This window comes from Bombus fervidus, chromosome 1, assembly GCF_041682495.2.
Source record: "Bombus fervidus isolate BK054 chromosome 1, iyBomFerv1, whole genome shotgun sequence".
NCBI lineage: Eukaryota > Metazoa > Arthropoda > Insecta > Hymenoptera > Apidae > Bombus > Bombus fervidus.
In genome coordinates this window covers 15,660,040-15,679,051 of record NC_091517.1, presented here as the reverse complement: position 1 = coordinate 15,679,051, position 19,012 = coordinate 15,660,040, and the positions used below count along the sequence as shown (strand labels likewise).

The 19,012-nt window shown below is 40.5% G+C and overlaps 1 protein-coding gene across 2 annotated transcripts in view; it reads right to left on the bottom strand.

The window, feature by feature from the left end:
- Nucleotides 1-389: 389 nt before the first annotated feature.
- The window catches only part of Toy (paired box 6 protein twin of eyeless), a 58,832-nt gene continuing 40,209 nt past the window's right edge, over nt 390-19,012 (bottom strand). For both annotated transcript variants that reach the window (XM_072004371.1, XM_072004380.1), the window contains 3 exons: nt 17,678-17,904; nt 15,939-16,195; nt 390-10,672 (listed from right to left, as the gene is read on the bottom strand). In XM_072004371.1, the coding sequence (XP_071860472.1) occupies nt 10,584-10,672; nt 15,939-16,195; nt 17,678-17,904 (573 nt within the window). In that variant the 3' untranslated portion in view covers nt 390-10,583. The remainder of the gene's footprint in view (nt 10,673-15,938; nt 16,196-17,677; nt 17,905-19,012) is intronic.

Sequence of the window (19,012 nt, the reverse complement as noted above, 5' to 3'; positions counted from 1 at the left end):
TGACGAAGAATTGCATTTAAATAAATAACAAATAAAGTCCACAGGAGAAAATATAATAAGCTTGTTTTTCTTAATTTTGTTACTTTGCTTTATCAGAAGTCAACTCGGAAGTTTATCAGAAACTTAGAAAGAATTTTATCAGAAATCAGAAGTTTATTTTAAAAACGAGATATAACGAATAATTGTGGCAACTTTTATTCTTGAAATAAAAATACAGATAAGAAAGCAATTTTTTGCAATATGATACAATTTTGAATTTTAAAATTGCTCTCTAAAATCTTCAAGCGCTAAGATATAATTCATAGACTCAGAGAGCAAACACTAGGAAGGATCAGGTTCAAAGGACAACAGTGGAAGGTTTATGGTGTTACTGAACGAATGCAGATGACTTGCGTTGTCATTAAAATGAAATAACATTTATTGAATCGAGACAGTGACACCTAACAGTGGTTCTATATCCTACTACTTACAATCTTAAAGGTAATCACAGCAACAATATTATCTCCATTATTCACAACACTTACGTAGATTACTGTCGCAATAATATATTATTCTCATTAATAAATTTGTTAATACTCATACACTGTATTCGTTATCAGTATTATTATTACAGATAATAAGAAAACTGCGTGACCACTTCCGCGTCACTGCTCGGACTACGAAGTTTCGGTATCGAAAGAATCATCGAAGCGCGATCACATCGTAATTTTAAAGTAACGCCAACGAAATGCAACTTGCTTCTTTAAACATGCAATTTATTAAAACAACGAACAAAGTGGTGTTAAGAATTTGAGCAAAATTCCATTTCGTTGCATCGACGTGATCCGCGTTCTTAAAAAGCATTATCGTTCACCAAACGTTTCTTTTTTCTTTTCGAAGGAACAACAGAAAAACGTTTAACGAACCAATCTGCTGGAGGAATGAAGTCGTCGTATCTTAAAGAAGCTATTCTCTGTGGTACTGTTTCTTGTCGCCCACTGTGTCCATACAAATCTCGTGCGAGTCTTTCGAAACTCGCGCTGTTGTTCGTCAAAATAAAGGCATCGCACTGACATAGTGTAAAAACGGGAAAAAGAAAAAAAAAAAAGAAAAGATAAATCATCATCGTACCAAAAAAGAAAAAGTTCATCATAGACACCGATCGTTTTATAAAACCTGCAAATAATAATCACGACGAGTGGCGAATCGAAAGATTCTGTACAAATGTGACGATCACTCGCGAAATCGAAAGGAATTCGAAATCTTGGATGGAAATAAATCTACAACACCTTTGGTTCTTTTTATCTAAGCGACGGTGAACGCAGAAGTGGTCGATGCGAATCCGAACGAAGTGTACGACGTCGAGAACCGAGGCTCCCGACCGTTGGAGAACCGACAGAATGGCGGTGTTTTCGCTTTCACAAGCGATCCTTTTTCCCTAATTCGGCCCGTTATCCTTCACCGGCCATTACGTTCTCTTTGTTTTGTTTTATTTTTTTTTTTTTTTTCGTATTGTTTCTTCATCCAAAAATATAAATTTACTAATGTACAGTACACAATCCCCGTTCGCCGTAGAAAACGTTCAATCGAATTGCGGTACACCAGCTGCGTGTCAAAATCGTGGGAAACGATGTCCTTTCTACCAGACGAGGCACGAGTTCTATTATATTTATAATATATTTCGTTCGTGCCTTCGATCGTCGTCACGATTTCGACTCGCGAATATCTTCAATTATACCCTATTGACTGCTGACAAATCGTTTATAGCTCGTCATCTATTTAACAAGAAAGAGAGAGAGAGAGAGAGAGAGAGACTCGACAACGACGTTCTCGACGGTAACGCGACAGTTGCTCGGCAGAAAGCTTCTTCTTCGAGGAGGAGAAGGAGGAGGAGGAAAAGCTGTTTTACTGGAGAATCGGAGAGTCTAATTAAACGGATGTTTGTTGCGTAACACTCATATACACATGCTCGGGGAGTATGCTTCGGTGAAGGGAACAAAACATGGTCCAGAGTGTCTTGGAACGGCGAAGTCTCGTGACCGATCACGATTCGAATGTCTCGTGAAATATATCGCGAAACTTTGGTCGTTTTGTATTTTCTTATTTACCGTTGCTATTAACGTCTTGACAGCCAGGCTCTGAGTAAGAATACGAATCGCATATGAATTGAAACCTTTTTAAATAAATGAAATAATTATAAACTAGTTATAATAATTGTAAGTAAAAAAGAAGTGATTTTTGAAAATCGAGAAATTTCCTAATTAAATGTTCTTTTTCATTCTATCAATCCTTTGCTATAAGAACGAACGAGGATTAGTTGACAAAGCTGAATAATATGATCTACTCGTCGTCGGTATTCGATTGACAATATTTTCTCTTCTCAATGCCAAGCGTCACGAAATTAATATTATCATTTAATTCTCATCTCGCCAAAGTCTTTAGGTATCTATCATCCCAACCGTGACGATTCATCTTTCGATCATACTTATTTTCATCGCCCATTCTGTCCCGTTACTGTAACGAAACACGCGATATTTTCAACGACACCCTGGCAAGAAGTCGTAGACATGTCACAGAAGTCTTAGACACGTGGAAAAAGTGAATCGGTTTCAAGTCGCCGACATAACACCGCGTAATCCTCGCATCAGGTACGAATCAGCGACCGAGAAGAAGTTCAATCGACTACCAACAAACGCAGCCAAGTACGAGTAGTCCTCTTTTTCCTTCCTTTTTTTTTTTTTTTTTTTTTTTTTTTAAGAGAGAAAAAAAAGCGAAACAACCGGAGTAAGAGAGGGAGGAAACGGAGGGTGAAGCGCGTGTTTTCCGAGAGACACGAAGGGGTGGTTGGTCGTTTTATCACGTTCGAGCCGCGTGAAACGGACGTCGCGACCGGAAAACCTCTGTCGACGAAAACACCGACGAAAAATCTCGAGTGGTTCTCGCGGTCGCGCTTGCGCGTCCTCCTCCGTTTTCGCATCCCTTTTCGCTCCGTTAATGCGATTAATTAGAAATTTTATATCGCGTAAAAAGCCTTGTCTCTGAGGTAGTGCATCATATAATATCAAATTACCCTGTACCGTAATTTTTCCACTTTTCGCGACACTTTTGTACGTGTGTACGTGTATAGAAGTACGTGTGTTTCGGATGGCCGCACGGATGGTTGGCTCGTACGTGCTACCGCCCATCGTGGAAATTTATTTTCGCCGAAAGTTTCGGGCCACCGAGAACTCGATTCGCGCCGTCGCGTCGCGGTTATTTTGAATCTTTGCGAATGTTTTGAGCGGCCGGTTGATCCTTTGAATCGTATTGCAAAAGTTTTCTTTTTCATATCCACAAATAATATTTTAATCTCTGCTAATAGATATTATAATCTATGCTATGATAATTAATCTATGCTAGTAGATTTCATTATTTTTACAATGCGGGAGTAAGTTTACGTAGAATTCTATTTTCTATCGTACGAGTCACGCGGAAGTTAAATTCGTTCGATTTGGTGTTCGAAGGCGAAGCCAAATTTAAATTTGGTAAGAAAATTTTTGCTCGTCGATGCCAATAAACTGAAAAGTGGTAAGTGTATCAGTTTTCCTTTTAATGAAACCATACACAGCGAAGCATTTATTTAAAAGAAATCACCGAGAGACTGAAAGTTTCGAAGCTGTTTCTCGAGAATTATACGGGAGAAATCTTGGCTGTCAAGATTGGTCGAGCGATAGTCGTGCATCCTCTGCGAGAAATGCACTCTCGACATGATATCGACAGCAATCTAGATTATATAAAGAAAACTTTATTCGCTAATATTACTGAAAACGAAGAACCTTGCGTAAACCAGTTTGATCGTAACGACCACCGATCTTAAATTTATCGAGTATTGCACATGTCGCAAGAAATTCCATTCTGACTGCCTAGTAGCAAAGTCATGGAAAAACAATTCTTTCCTATTTTCCTCGAACTTAAGAAACGTTTTAAGGATAAAAAGGAAGCACGATGAAGCACCTAAATCGCAGTATCGCGAAAATCGATTTCGATAACTCGACAAATATTTTAATTTCTAATTCTAAAAACAAATTTCGTTCCAAACCAAGCTTCGATCAAAAAATACCATTTCCGTAGATCAAAGTCTAGTGAACCGCCACCGGCATAGCGAATCGATCTCTCGAGGCCTGATCGTCGCGGATCCATCCCTAAATCCTTGCACATTAGCGTTCGTGCGATGCGATCGTATCATTCGTTGTGACGCGTCGTCTCGCGTCGATTCGAGATCCGTTCCAAGACTTCCGTTTGCAAAGATCGATGTATGTGAAGCGTGAGAAGAACGTATAACGTGGCTTGGCGTGCGTATGGCTGGAAAGTTGGCTAGCGCAATGGCACGGTAAAATAACACGTACTTTGTTAAATATCAAATGACTAGACTTGGTGTGTTTATATATTTCTGGAAAAAATGTCCTCGTACGTAATACAATTATTAATATCCGTTTCGTGTAAACAGTTAAAGGTACGTAGTACTAAACTGTTCGTCCTGAAATTTTGGTCATCTTATACCATTGTCAGAGAAAGAAATATTTTATACGTATATATATATATATTACAAATACATAAAAGAAGAAATAATACGCAAATAACATTGCACCATCCTGTAAGACCACGAGATCCTTATTTTCATATGGAACCGAATTTTATCTTTGAAAACGTGTAAATTCTAACACGCAAACAATTTTATAATGTCACTGTACCATTTCCTTCCACACGGATTCTACTTGTCATAATATTTAGATAACATCAATCTCCGCTAAGGTTCCATCTCTTCGATGGTATTCAGAAAAATATAATATTTGCACAAATATTCGCGGTCTACGGATAATCGATATGTGAGCAGTTCGATCAATAACAATAGATACACATACGCGCGCTATTTTCAAGCTTGTTCTATTGTATTTGATATAACATGTAAATCGATCAGACGTATATTCGATCCGCTAGCCAACTTTGCAACCTCAAACGGTATACATTTGCGTGAAAACAATGAGCGAATAATAAAGGTAGGCTCGGGTCGCGTCCTCGAACGCCGATGGACCACTCCCGCCGTCAATTTTTCCACTCTTCGCAACGACAGAGGCGGTCGATCGTCCGTTTCCGGTTTCCAAGGGAGAACATCGAATACACGTGGCAAAGAGATTTCCGTTTCTTTATGTTAGCGTGTGTATGTGTGTATGTGTACGATTTCTATAAAGTGGTATACGATCGAACGGTACCGAAACGACCGTCTTTTCGCTTATCTAAACGTATATACACAGCGTGTCGACGATTTTTGTCTAATTTACATTACAGGCTAAGAAGAGTATAACAAATGCTATTTTACAATCGTCTTTATACAAGAAAATCGACGAGGGAATTTGCTTCGATCGCGGGCAATCGAACTGTCGGTAAAAAAAAGGGGAGAGAAAGCAAGAAGAGAGAAAAGAGACAGTTCGTTTACGAAAGGAAATTCTTTCAACTTGCGATGCGAATGAAGCTTCGTTTCTCCTCGTCTTCGATAACTCTATACGTATTTCTTCCTTTTCATTCTTTTTTCTTTTTTCTCTTCGTGATAACACGTTCGTGAAACGTTCTCTCGGCGTGACTTGTGCTTCTAGAAAACGTGTGATTCCCGCGTTTACAAAGTATATAATATATATACTCTAAAGTATCCTCTCTGTTCGAGTGGTTCCGCGATCGGTCGATAACGATCGAGCAAATCTATTTTATTTTATTTTTTTTTTTTTTTTTTTTTTTGTTATTTCTCCTTCTTCATCTTCTGCTTCTTCTTCTTCTTCTTCTTATTCTTCTTCTTCCTCTTATTCTTTTCGTTACCAGCTACAGATTGGATTGTCTTAATCTAGAATCGCGTGGAGTTTGGACCAAGGGGTGGAACCACCCCTTTTTCGTACCCAGGGGGAGAAATATAGAGAACGTGCTCGACGAAGATATATAACGAAGATATATCGTCGTGTCCTTGGTGAAGCACGAGAAGAGGAAAAGAGTGAGAGGGAGTCGGTTTGAGAAACACGTTTTTCTTGTTCGACTAGTTGGAGGAGTCCTAAAGCTAACGCTGTATCCTTGAACCCTTCGTAAAGTCTGCGAGAAAGAGGCTCGGTCTCTCAAACGAGATTACGCGAGGACCTACGTAGTTAGAGCGAATCCTGCTGAAGTGCGTTCCGCCTGCGTCTGAACATGGTTCGTGAGACGATCCATCGCGACTGAGCGTCGTTTGGCAATTTACGAATCTTTTGCAGAGTTACTATTTAGATTATAGCGAACGTGATTTGGAAATTTTATCTTAGACGATGATAATTATCGTAAAGACGATTCTTTAGTCGCTTAATTTAAAAATAGTTGCACTTACGATCGAGATAACTCGCGATGCGACGTCGTCGTTCGATGCTTTCGAACGAGTATCTCGCGTATCGATTTTTTAACACTTAAAAGTAACATTTTATTTGTTAAGTATTAACGTCAAAATATTTAAAATAAAATATGAAAGAACAAAAATATCAAAACACAAATTTTAATTTGTACTCGATAAAAAAATAAAAGATTTCCTTTTTTGTTTTAAAAATATATGAGAATACATATCCAACGTTTAATTATAGTTAACGTCGTTATACCCTTTACGACGCTTTGGGTGAGATATCACGAGTGTTTATTTCCACCGTTTACAACTTTTTGGAATAAACTTTTGGTATAAACCAAATTTTTAAACATCGCCTTGCGAGATATGCCGTCCATAGGTTCAAAGGGAAGTTACACAACAAAAGAGTTACACACTTTTCGAATCTTGTTAGAAAAGTATCTACAAAGATTGCTGGTCATGCAAGGGTGCAAGATACAATGAATATTTTTTCAAACGTAAAAAAATACTGATTTTTATTTCGTTACATTTTGTCGTTTATAGCGTTAGCTATGGTTAAAAAATTGATTCGATGAAAGACCAAAGCTGACTAACGATTAATCTCTTAAATAAGTATCGAAAGCTTTAAAACATGTTACACTGTCAAAAACATAACGTGTCGCGATGCAAATCCAACGATAGAAATGAAACATTTCTTAGGAAAAAAAAAAAAAAAAAAGAAACAAAGAGAAATCAATTTCTTTATCGTTCTCGATGAACGAAAGTCTTTATCGCTAGAAAAATGTTCTCTACGACTTTCGCGAAACTTCTCTACGATTTTCCACTCGACGAGGGAAGTTCGATCTCGTAAGCAGTCGCTTTTCCGAAGCAAATTTCTGGCTGGTGGAACGTTGTCAGCCGACGCCATATCTGCGAGCAAGCGTGATGGCCGGCCGGCGAAAAAAGCCACCCTCGAGGTAGCTATCAATCCCCGCGGCTCCCACCCTTACAAAGGCAGCCAGCTTGGCCAGAGCCACCCTAAAGTCTCGCGAGAATATTTGCAGCGGATGCCCGCCCTTCCGCCCTCTGTCTTCGAATCCCTCGAAATTTCCACGCGAATCGCTCGGCTGTCATGCGTACCACAGCCACGCGTGAAAAATTCGATAAACGAATCTTGCCAGTCATCGATCGAGAGATATAAGAACGCCCGTCAGCGATAACAATACACAAATGGAAGTTTGAAATTATTTTCATGCTACGAGAAAAAAGATATACTTTTTCGAGAATAGCTGAAATAAGGATATTTTATTTAATTTCGAAATATCATAGATTCTATTCGGATTTGTTAGATTTTTCCAGATATCTAGATTTCTCAAAGTACGATAGATTTTTAAAGGATTTTTACTTTCAAATTGCTTCCACTTCACTGGTCTATATCTAATTCGGATTAATAGTTTGAACTTTTATCAAAGATTTCGGCTTTTCGATCGTTTTAAGTTCACAGGCCGCATAAAATTAAGCAAACTGTCGCTATCGATCGTTACATTCGCTGTTACTAAAATACGCCAATTTACCCTTCCATTCATATTATCCTTTTTCGTAAGAAACATCCGCGTTACAAACAAAATTGTGTTTCTTCCAATACGTCGCTATCTTGTTCATCTTTCTAAACGATTCCGTCGAGAAACTAAAATGTAACAATTAGCAGCTACTAACTTATTTGACGTAACATATGCGTCAATAGCAGCGAATGTGTTACACTCTGTTTCCTGGCAACGGTGCTCATAAGGAACGAAATCATTTTTCAACTTAAAATTTCCGAATTTGAAAATTTATCGAGATAAACAAGGAAGAAAATATTAACATCAGGCTATTTATATACATTAGATAATCTACTTCGTTGATGTTCGTTCACTGGTATATAAAATTTCAAATATTATGCTTTAAATGTATATTGCAATACGATATACTTGTAGCATTTCGTACATTGGATCGTCTAACGAACATGTTCGACGCCTATACGTTCATTTGTACACTGTCGTGAGTAGATGGATAATATACCCTGCGTGACCCGGGTCATGCGTATACGTCTATGACCACTAGATTAAACGCGATTCGAAGAAAGGACGATGAGCGTCCGCCTCGATCTTTGATACATCGCGTTCGCGCGACGATCGACGCGATTTTCCAATACTAAAATGTACGTACCAAGTAAACGCCTGTTTAAACAGAAGTTTAAGCTTACGTGGAGTTTCTGACGCAATGAATGTTCTTTAACCCCTCAAATCAGTTTCGCGTAGGTACAAGAAGCGTATGTCGTCATAACTTTATCGTTTATGGCAATTCGATGTATACGTATCAGTTAGTTAATACATTATCGTTTGTCTGTACGTATTTGTTAACACTTTGGCAGACAAAACGATCGTAATCGTTTCTTAATGAAAATCATATACCGAAATTTAGTACATTGTACGATACGATACGATACTGCGGATGTTTATGGGAAAATTGAAATATGATAGAAATCTGTACAATGTGAAAAAATACATTTTCTTGGATATAAGTTTTTCGTTTTTGGTTGCGTTCATAGAAATCTGAATTTACATAATATATCCACCATCTAGGATCTAGATAATAATTTCAATAACACGGTACTCTACTTATTGTACGTTGTATTGCTACACAACAATTAGAAATGGGTTTTCAAGCACGTTGCAAAAATATCTACATGTCGGCGAAAGTGTTAAGAAACTTGCTGAATTTAGACGAATTAATTACCGACCGAATAATTGGCACGTTCGTACGTAATTGCCGACTCGAGAGGTTAACGCGCAAAGTGCGCGAGAATTTGCGATCGTTCGTATTTAAAATAGCGAAAGATATTTGAAAGGATTCTTCGATTTCAATGGAACAACGAACGCTTCGCGCGCGTTCTTTCCGTTACGAGGGTATTTAATCGCAAATTCTGAACGAGAGTGTGCGTACTTGTTTTTTCGGTGACCCAAAGTAACGATCAGCAGTGTCCGCTAGTTGTCGAGATTTGGCAAGCTTCCAACGGGTAATTAATCGAATTAAAGCGGACTCGTTAACCTTTTATTTCCTTTTTTCAACTCCTGTTGCGCTGGTCCCTTAACAGGTTACCTGATCTCATTCGAGCAACCCTTTCCCTGTGACTCTGAGAAAGTGGGAGAACGCAACTCTTTGAAAACGAATTATGGCTGAAACGTTGATTCTTTGTTTTTATTCTCTCGATAAACTAGATTACGTGCGGTACCTCTAAATTCGAAACAATAGAAAACCGAATACGTTAGATCATTGTGTATCGAATATCGAGGATATCGAACATGAACATTGCTAATCGGTATTTATACGTCCCAAACTGTTAAGTAAGACAGATATAGCAAGTACTTCTCGTCCTAGCCAGTTTACTTACTGCAACGAAGAGAACAAACGAATATATACATCGGCTAAATAAAAGAGAACAGTTAAACTGTATTAAAATCATACTCGTGATATGAAACTCGAAAACAAATTCTCATAATAATTTACATAAAACACGACCCTAAAATATTGCAATATGAAGCAAAGAAAAAACTCTCCACTCTATATTTTTAATAACACATTATCATACGACAGCGAAGAATCGATCAGTAAGTAAATACATCCATTAATCGATCTAGAAAAAGAAAACGATCTTATTCGAATAGCGCAGCAGTGTCGTATACGTAAGAATAAAATCATAACGTATGAAAAAAAAAAAGTTACTTTGATACTAATTTAAAAACAAAAAAGAAAAAGATCCATCTAGGAACACTGCTGACCCGCTAAACTTGCAAAGTCACAATTCACGTGTGTTCGGAGCGACGCTGAACAAGCGTCGTCGATTATCTCGTTCGAATGTCATCGCGCGCCATCATGACGCGATCGCGATGAACGCAGTGATCGAGGTCGGCGATTCGCCGTACGGCAACGAACCGTCTCGTGTGATCGAGTATCGCGCGCGCGACCATCTCTGCAAGAGAGCGTCCGAAGAGATTGATCGGTTGGTTCACTCACTGGTGTCGGAGGTGTGCACGGGAGTGGTAGCCGGTGTGTTCGAAGGTTGATGCTGCGCTGGCTGCGTCGGTATCCCGAGGGAAGCGAGCAGCGGCCGGGACACTGCACCAGGGGTGGCTGTCGGTGGCGGCGGGCTCTCCTGGCCGACGAGCAAGCTCGCGGGCGGGAACCCGAAGAGCTGGGATCACTGGAGCCTCGGCCAATAGTTGCCGGTCAGGTCTGGTGTTTGAGACGGGATCTGCACGGGAACCGAGACGCCAGCCGATATCACACCTGCAATACGATTGTTTGTTTTCCGATTAGACGATCGATCGAGTTTTCCTCTGTGATTGTGTTGCAGGAATAGGTATGACGTGGACAAGATTCTTGGTGGAACAGCGGACGTGACATTTACAATGGAACTTCTTAGGAGGCAAGTTGATCAACTCTGCTTCTTGTGGCATTTTTAATTTTGTTCACGCATGTTCACTGTTAACGTTCAATTCTTAAGGAACACTCTGCTTCATAAGCGGATTATTGGAAGAGACTGACATAAATAATGTACGTTTTAAGGTACGTTTAAATCGATATCATATTTGTTTACGTTACTATCTATGGCGTTGATCGATTTAGCTTCTGAACGTTTACTTTTGAAGCAAAGATCTGAAGAAAAAATCGAAGATTTAAGTCTTTAGATTTGCAAGTCGCAAAATGAGATATTATAGACACATACAGTGGCTCGCAAGAGTATTTCAACGCTCATGGTAGAAACATTCTACGTGCAAACTATCTGTACAAAAATTACAAACCGATCATTCCGACTTCGATAACTGCATCCTTAACAATTACTTAAAAACGCTCTTCGCTCTATTTACGAACGTGCCAGCCACAAAACAAACCGATACTTGTTCCACGTGAATCGTGGCGAAAGCGATACGTCAAGAGGCATTGCGGAAACCAGGGTGCTTAGCAATGGAAAGGATGGGACATCGGAACGCGTCAAAAGCAACGTTAACGAAAGCAAGAGAGAGAGAGTGAGAGAGAGAAGAAACACGCGGTGAAAGTTCCCCGCGCTCATGCACGTAAAACGATTATGATGGATAAGTTGCGGCTCGTTCCGCACGTAAGAAGCGAGAGAAAACGAGTAACAGAGGGAACCTGTTCGCGACAGGGGCCAGCAGAAGAGGGAGTTAGAAAGGAAGAGGCGGATAGAAAAAGGGGACGAAGGAAAAGAGAAGAATCCGGTGCTAGGGAAGGGAGGGAGACAAGAGGAATGCCGGCGCGTGTTCCGCAGTATTCCACCATTCTACGGCGTTCCACTTCATTCCTGTAGGTACGCCGCGCACCCCCGTATTTCCTCCCCTTTGGGTTCGCACGTTATTGAGCGCTCGCCCAGCCGAGGCGAGACCCAACCCATCCACATCCTCTGTTCGCCCCCCTGTATACCCTGAAGAGAGGAAGAGCCATCGAGAGAGCGAGAGAGATGAGTGAGAAAGAGAAAGGAGCAAGAAAGGGAGAGAGAGAAAGAGAGCCAGGAGGGTCGAACCTCAGCGCACAGTTTTCGTTAAACGAGAAAGAACAGGGTGAGAGAGGGTCGTTGGCGGAAGAGGGACAAGTCGAAGAAGAAAGAAACAGAAGGCAAGAGGGTGACGGAGGGAAAGTGAGAATCGGGGAAAATGGAAAATTCAGCAGCCACGTTGTTGGATGGAATGGGCGCTTGGAAAACCACCGAACATACCCGGTCTTCGATTCTGCCCGCTGGCGCCTGTGCGAGATTTGTTTTAAAATCCTTTTACAATTCCGTGGACGAACGGCCAAGTGTTTAAACGAGCTACGGACACTGTTGCTTACCGTTCAGAGATGAGAAGATGGTTAGTACGTAATTTTGTTACGGCTATGTCCACCTTTAACATCTTTGGAATGTTCACTGTTTCGGTTTTTGCACACTTTGACCTGATGTAGTATCAAGTTGGTCCTAGCCACGTTCTTGTAGCCAACCATTTTTTGATCTCTGCACGGAACAACGTTCTGTAGCTCTCTAACCGCGCCTTGACAAAACACTTTATTCTGCCCTCGACGCGTAAGATAGGCTGGCTGATCGATTTTAGAGTACCATTGATGTATTTCGGAAGATTTCTCAGAGGCTGGTGGTTCTGTTTGCCATTGACTTTGGCTAAACGGATTTGCTCGTATTCTGTTGGAAGGCTGAATTGATTTATTCTAAAAGTTTAGACTCTCTGCCGAAGCATTCGAGGTGCAAAGCGAAAGGGATTGTTGGTTGGTAGTTTAGTCGACGTTTGAACGATGAAAAAAAAAAGAAGTTCGTTGAGGCAAATTAAATGATGCGAAAAAATATATCGAAGCAGTTCACGCTTCATGTTACCTACACACGACGTTATACTTTAACAATATTGTATTTTCGTCCAGTCGCGGGGAGACGGTCGCGTTAGAGCGCGTCTACGGGAGTCGTAAATTCCCGCTACGATTGCACGAATCGACACCACGAACAGAACGATCCCCTTATTTCTTGTGGGAGAATAAGGGGTGATTGGGTTGGAATATAACTGGACTTCACAGTTATATTATATATATATTTATTTATACTGGATTACACTACTAGATGTGAACAGACCGTGTTTGGAAAGCGTGTTGATGAACCCGAAGGTTGCTAGACGTGGTAGTTAGAGAGGCAAGAACTTGACTGATATGTTAGAACTTGAAGTTGACTGTCCGAGGACTAGTAGAACAGTGGACTTGACTGTCCAAGGGATCTTAGAGCAGTGGACTTGACTGTCTGAGGGCTAGTAGAACAGTGATTGACCCGTCTCGTACTATTTAGGAAGAAAGCTCGTTGTGGGTGTATCCTTGATGAACTAAGAACGCGGATTCGTAGTTCACACTTTTCGGTAGAAAAGTGAGGGTAACGATCCGCGATGCCCATTGGGTATTCCCAATGTTAATGAATTAAATACAAGGGGACAGTCCTCGGCAAATATGACTCACGTTTGTTTCTGTCCTTGGGAAAAATCCGCTACCTCGCTGGGCAAACCTCCGCTTTCTCCGTAATGAGTACGAGCGTGCAATAAACCTAAGGACCCATTTAAGGGACCACTCATAAACCGAATGTGTGCAAAAAATGCAATTTTATTGTTAACAGATGTGGGCTATGGTGGTTCCTTGGGTTTATTGCGGGTCAGTGTGACGATGTGCAGGCCTCGGCGGCCTGACCATGAGGGACGTCGCAGGTACCGACTCACGCGACGTAACAAATATCGTGAACTAATTAAACGATAAACGCATTGGTTTCTGATATAACTGGTCCTATGTATATAAGTAGGTGTACCTTCTTTCGGAACATCGAAAATGTGTTCCTACCGTTAACGCTAATTAATCGAGTAAAATAAATTTGCCCCGCAATTCGCAAACGTGAAAAAGGTCAAGCCATTTTCGACAGTGAGAAGCAACGAAGACACACGGTTCGTTAGGAAGGCGTGCGAGAATTTATTTGAACATTTTCCACGTCAATCGTACTGTTTCCGGCGGAACAAAATTCCTCGCGCCCATTAAACGTATTTTCCACTTCGCCACGGGTAACCAGAGTTCTCGCGAAGACGCTTATCCTTTTTCGTCGTTTGGCCACGGCCGCGCGCACGGAATTCCCGAGTGTACGTAATCAACCGGCAGTTTCAATGTTACAGAATGAGCAAGTTTCGCGAGTGTCGCGAACACGCGACGCGAATCGCAATTTTTTCCTCCCCATCGAGCCTTGCTGCAGCCACTTCCGTTTCGACCACATCTTTATCCGCCATCGAACTCGAAAGCTCGAATGAATGAAACGACCGATCTTCAAATGTGTTTGTAAATGGGAGATTATTTCTTCCTGCAGGTCTTCGTGGAAAGTGAAATGCCTGGTACATCGTCCTTCGTTAAATGTTGTTCGAGTTCCCGCGTGTGGGCGTGTTTGAAAGTTTTTGGAACATTTGAATCACTAAGAAGCTATACACGTATGTCGATTAATTACGCAAATCGACAAGTAGCGTGGCGAATTGGTTTTGTTAAGTTTACCTTGGAAATTAATATCGTTTATAGGGTGCGAAAGAAAATTGAAAATGTTGGAATACAACGATATTTCACGCATAGGCATAAGTACCCTTACACAGACACCCACACAGGCATTTGAACAGGACATTTACACAGGTCATACTCATTACTGTATAGAGAGTGAGGTTCAAAGTATTTAAGGGATCATGGGTTACTACCTAAGTCTAGTCTGAGAGTAACTGGCCAACAATCAACAATTCCTGTATACGTTGTTAATTATATCACTCGTTTATGTACATCAGGTTCTGTAGTTCTGTTTAATAAACATCACTGAATATTATTTCAACACAAACATTGTGTCTTCCAAAGATTATTAATCTTAACTTCAAGATTAAATTCTAACAGAAAGGAAATGTTCAAAAGTCATTTGCTTTGTTCCTAGTACGAAGAAAATAAAAAAATTAGATAAACACGATGTACAATCATCAAATAATTAATTAATAACACGATACATACATATTTAGCTATTGACGTTCTTAACCAACCAATTCGGTTTACCTATAAATTAATCAAGATAGCGTCTAAACCATACAGACCATTTACCAGTAACTATAACCTCCAACCGTTTAATAGATCCATCAAGCAATAACATCTGCGTCATTACTCTAACCAAACATCAAAGCAATCCTGTAAATCAACATTCCCTTGGTCTATCCGCCTTGAATATGTCCAACCGCGAGAGAACACGCAGAATCTTGGAAACTCTCAAAAGCCTCGAAAATTTAAATACTATCTCCGAAAGGAACCTTCCAAGCCACTTCTGACATTAAAACTATCGATGACAAAAAAACACATTAAGAACCCAGTGACTACCAAGCGCGAATAACACACGACATCATCTCTGTTACAAATTCCTGAGAATTTCTGTCTACGTAGTAAGATATAACAACCGCTATATTAACTACGAATTAAATAAGCCATTTATCTGTAAAAATCGGTTAGCTGCACAAAACGAAGATCAGAGGAAATTGTCGAAATTACGCGAGATAAGCAACGATGAAGTGTTTTGACAAAAAATGTTAAAAGTTTCGAAAAATGAAGTTAAACTTCACTCTGACCTGTGAGCGGCACAAATGTACAAACTTCGCAAACTTTAGAAACTTTGCAAAATTTAGTGATAATCTGCTAATTTAATACTTACACACTGCAACAATCAACACTCACCTATCGTATCATCGTGGTACGTATTATCAATAGCCATAGTTAAATAGCCAACAACCCATCTGACCAACAATAAAATACACCTTTCATTCGCACGATCTGCATTCATCCAGTCGAACGATCGTTTCAAGGTAGCGTACAACCTAGAAAAGAGGCGACTAACCGGAGCCCTATGTATACGATCGGTGGCGACCTTGATCAGCGTTTAAATGCCGTGGTGGAGACGAAGCGGATACCGGAGGATGGCCTTGAAGATTGAACAAGAACAAACAAACAATCCTTTAAAGCGGAAACTCACCAGTCGCGGTCGAGGTCGTCGGCTGGTAGGGTGCACCACCTGGTCCTGCAGGCTGTCCTCCTGGCGTGGTGGGGGTTCCACCATGAGAGGTCGGTATACCACGATGGGGTTGCGAGTGCGCAGCAGTGCTGTGTGCGTGGGAGTAAGACTGCGTCAGAGAGTGAAGAGGCTCGTGGAACACGTACGCCGGATATCCCTCGGCGCGCTGCTGAAGACAGCTTCCACCCATTGACCCGCCCAAGCTGCTCGACATCGAGCTGCCAACAGAGGAACGAGATCCGCGTCAGATCAAAATAACCAACATGTTCGATTTGTCTGAACGTCGTTTCTAGCGAATAGGTCGAGTAGCTTTCGTTATTAATAAGCTGTGGACGTTCAGGCAAATTTATATTTTTGTAGACACGAAGAGGTGGAACAGCGATTTGTTTCGCCTGTTTGCAACGACGGGTATTTTTCGATATATTTTATACAGTTTTACGATTTACGTGCATTTGGGAAATTTTTGTAACTATAAATTCGTCATAAATATATAAGAATCTATCGGGTCTAATTATTGGCAAAACGTATTTTAAACTTATATAGAGGGTAAATTTCGAGGATTTAGGGGCTAACGTTGAGCTTTTATTCTTATTCTTGCCGAGACGAATTTCGATTTGCTTTGAATCGCGTGGAAGGTTAAAAATAGCGAACTTTTTGGCAACTTTCGTGTAACGATCGTATGAGAATTTTACACGGTACACGATATTTGTTACGGTAATTTAATGAATATACAATGTAGCAAGTTGAATTCGATATTTGCAGAATTTAATTTGTTTCGACAAATATTCGATATCAAAGAGCCGCCAGCGCCTGGATTATGATGTTTTTGTTTTTGGAAATGACATTCGAAGATAAGCTTTTAGGAAGATTAAATTTTGACAAGGTCAGATATTTATGTACACAGCGCGATTTTCAATGAATCGTGAAATGTTGAACGTGAAAAATACAAGGTATTTGAGGATTGTTTGGGAAATTTAAACTCGACGCTACCGATATCTGTAATCTCTGCAACAATGCAACACCGATTAAAGCGTAGTACAATTGCCAAATCTGTAAACAACGGATCGCAGTTACCATACTATTGTTAGTCTACCACGGTTTACAAATGAAACGTAAAAGAACAAGCTATACTCGTCAAAAAGCCTGCGAATACGTAAAAAAAAAAAGAAACATTTATTAATACTGCGAGTTAAATGAAACTTTCATAACACAGGCTTTTTTCAAAAAATGAATCGCTATAGAAAAATGCATTAAATTCTTCGAAATACATGGTCCCATAAACTAATTAAAAATCTCTCGATATACTTCAGGAAATGCTCATAAAGGGGCCCTAATTTTTAACAAACAATAATTAAAAAATAACCAGTGTTGATTACTTAACTCGATAAACTGGTAAAATGTCTTTGCCTATATTTAGAAAACTTTCGTAAAGGAACTCTAACTGTTACAATAAATAAACAACAATTATAAGAAAAGCTATGAACCTCCTCGACTCCTAAATTGACTGCTCTAACTCTAGGAAATCGTTCCACTTATAATCCTTTCACCGTCCCGTAACAAACATCGTATTCAACCTCGACGAGAGAGCTCGATCCATACGCTCTTACAATACACAAAGTCTTTGCACCCCTGTACAACTATACCCTACACGTAGAAGATTGGCGAAACAAAAGCGAAAGAGACGGTGACAGAATGATTACCTGTAAGTGTCAGGCATCGTAGCGATCGGCTGTGGTATCGACGAGTACATGGCGTTGAATCCGGCGTTTAAGGGTAACCGTGGCGTGGCAGGGGTCGCAGCTGGGGGCGCGGTGCTGCTACCACCCCCGCTGCTGCCTCCGCCGACTACCTGATCGACGGCTGCTCTCCTTTGGTTCCGTAATTTCTCCTCTCGACGCCACTTCGCCCTGCGATTACTGAACCACACCTGCAACCGACGCAATGACGGTGCTTTTGTCACGATAAGGGCGTCACTCCGCGCGATGTGTTCGCATTATCCGCACCTATTCATCCTCGCATCCATCCTCGCATTCTCTCGCCACCTCGCATTCTACTTTTTTCCACACTTATCCTCTCCGTGTCTCGTTCTTTCATCCCTCTAACCATCCATGTTTCTCTCTTTTCGTTCTTCGTCGTTCCCTCCATCATCCATCGTCTTTACACACCCTCTCTTCTTTCCTCTCTTTCTTTCTCGTTCGTTCCTCGCTTCTATCTACCTTTATCGAACCTTCTCTAGCCCTTCCTGTTTGTATTCTATCTCTCGACCTATTCTCCTTGTCCAGCCATCCGACAGCCGTAAAATCTAGATACCTTTTTCCAACCTCTCCCCCATTCTGCCCGCCAACCCCGGGTAAGCTCACGCAGTCGAGTTTGCACGAGACTCTGCCGCAGTTTGTTAATTGCGATTGAGCAGTTTGTCGGATGGAAAATTGAGTTACTGTGTGTTCTCAGTGGTGTGTACGTCTATGCTCGTACGTCTCGCTATCTCGCATCGTTTCCCGCTGTTTCTTTCCCTTACGATCTATCCGACGCGCTTTTAGTATTACACGGAACCGACGATGAGTAAAATAGGAAATTTGTATCGAGAGAAAGTCAGACAAATTGCGGATAAAAGATACACGTGGATTGATTATATTCGATAGCTTATATTAAAAATTCCTCTGAAAATGCAGTGAGTTTCTTTCGGACTTTTACATCGTCCGATTTTTAAGGGAGAAGTTTTACAGAATACGATTTCTGAAATACCAATGCTCTGTTTCCTCCCTAAATTCCAACAGAATATTTTAATCATCGTACAGTAATATAAATTAACTTGAAACATTCTACAATATTCGATTCTTTCAATTCAATTTCGACACACAGAGAAACTTCTCTTTGAGCGATTTAAATTAATTTCGAACGTTCTACAGTATCCGACTCCTTTCGCGTAACAAAATTTCATCTAAATTACGTTTTCTGGATGAGTTATAGAGTCGTACGTAGTTACGCTCTGAATATTCAAAATCGAAAACTGAGTGAAAGATCAAAAGATTCGT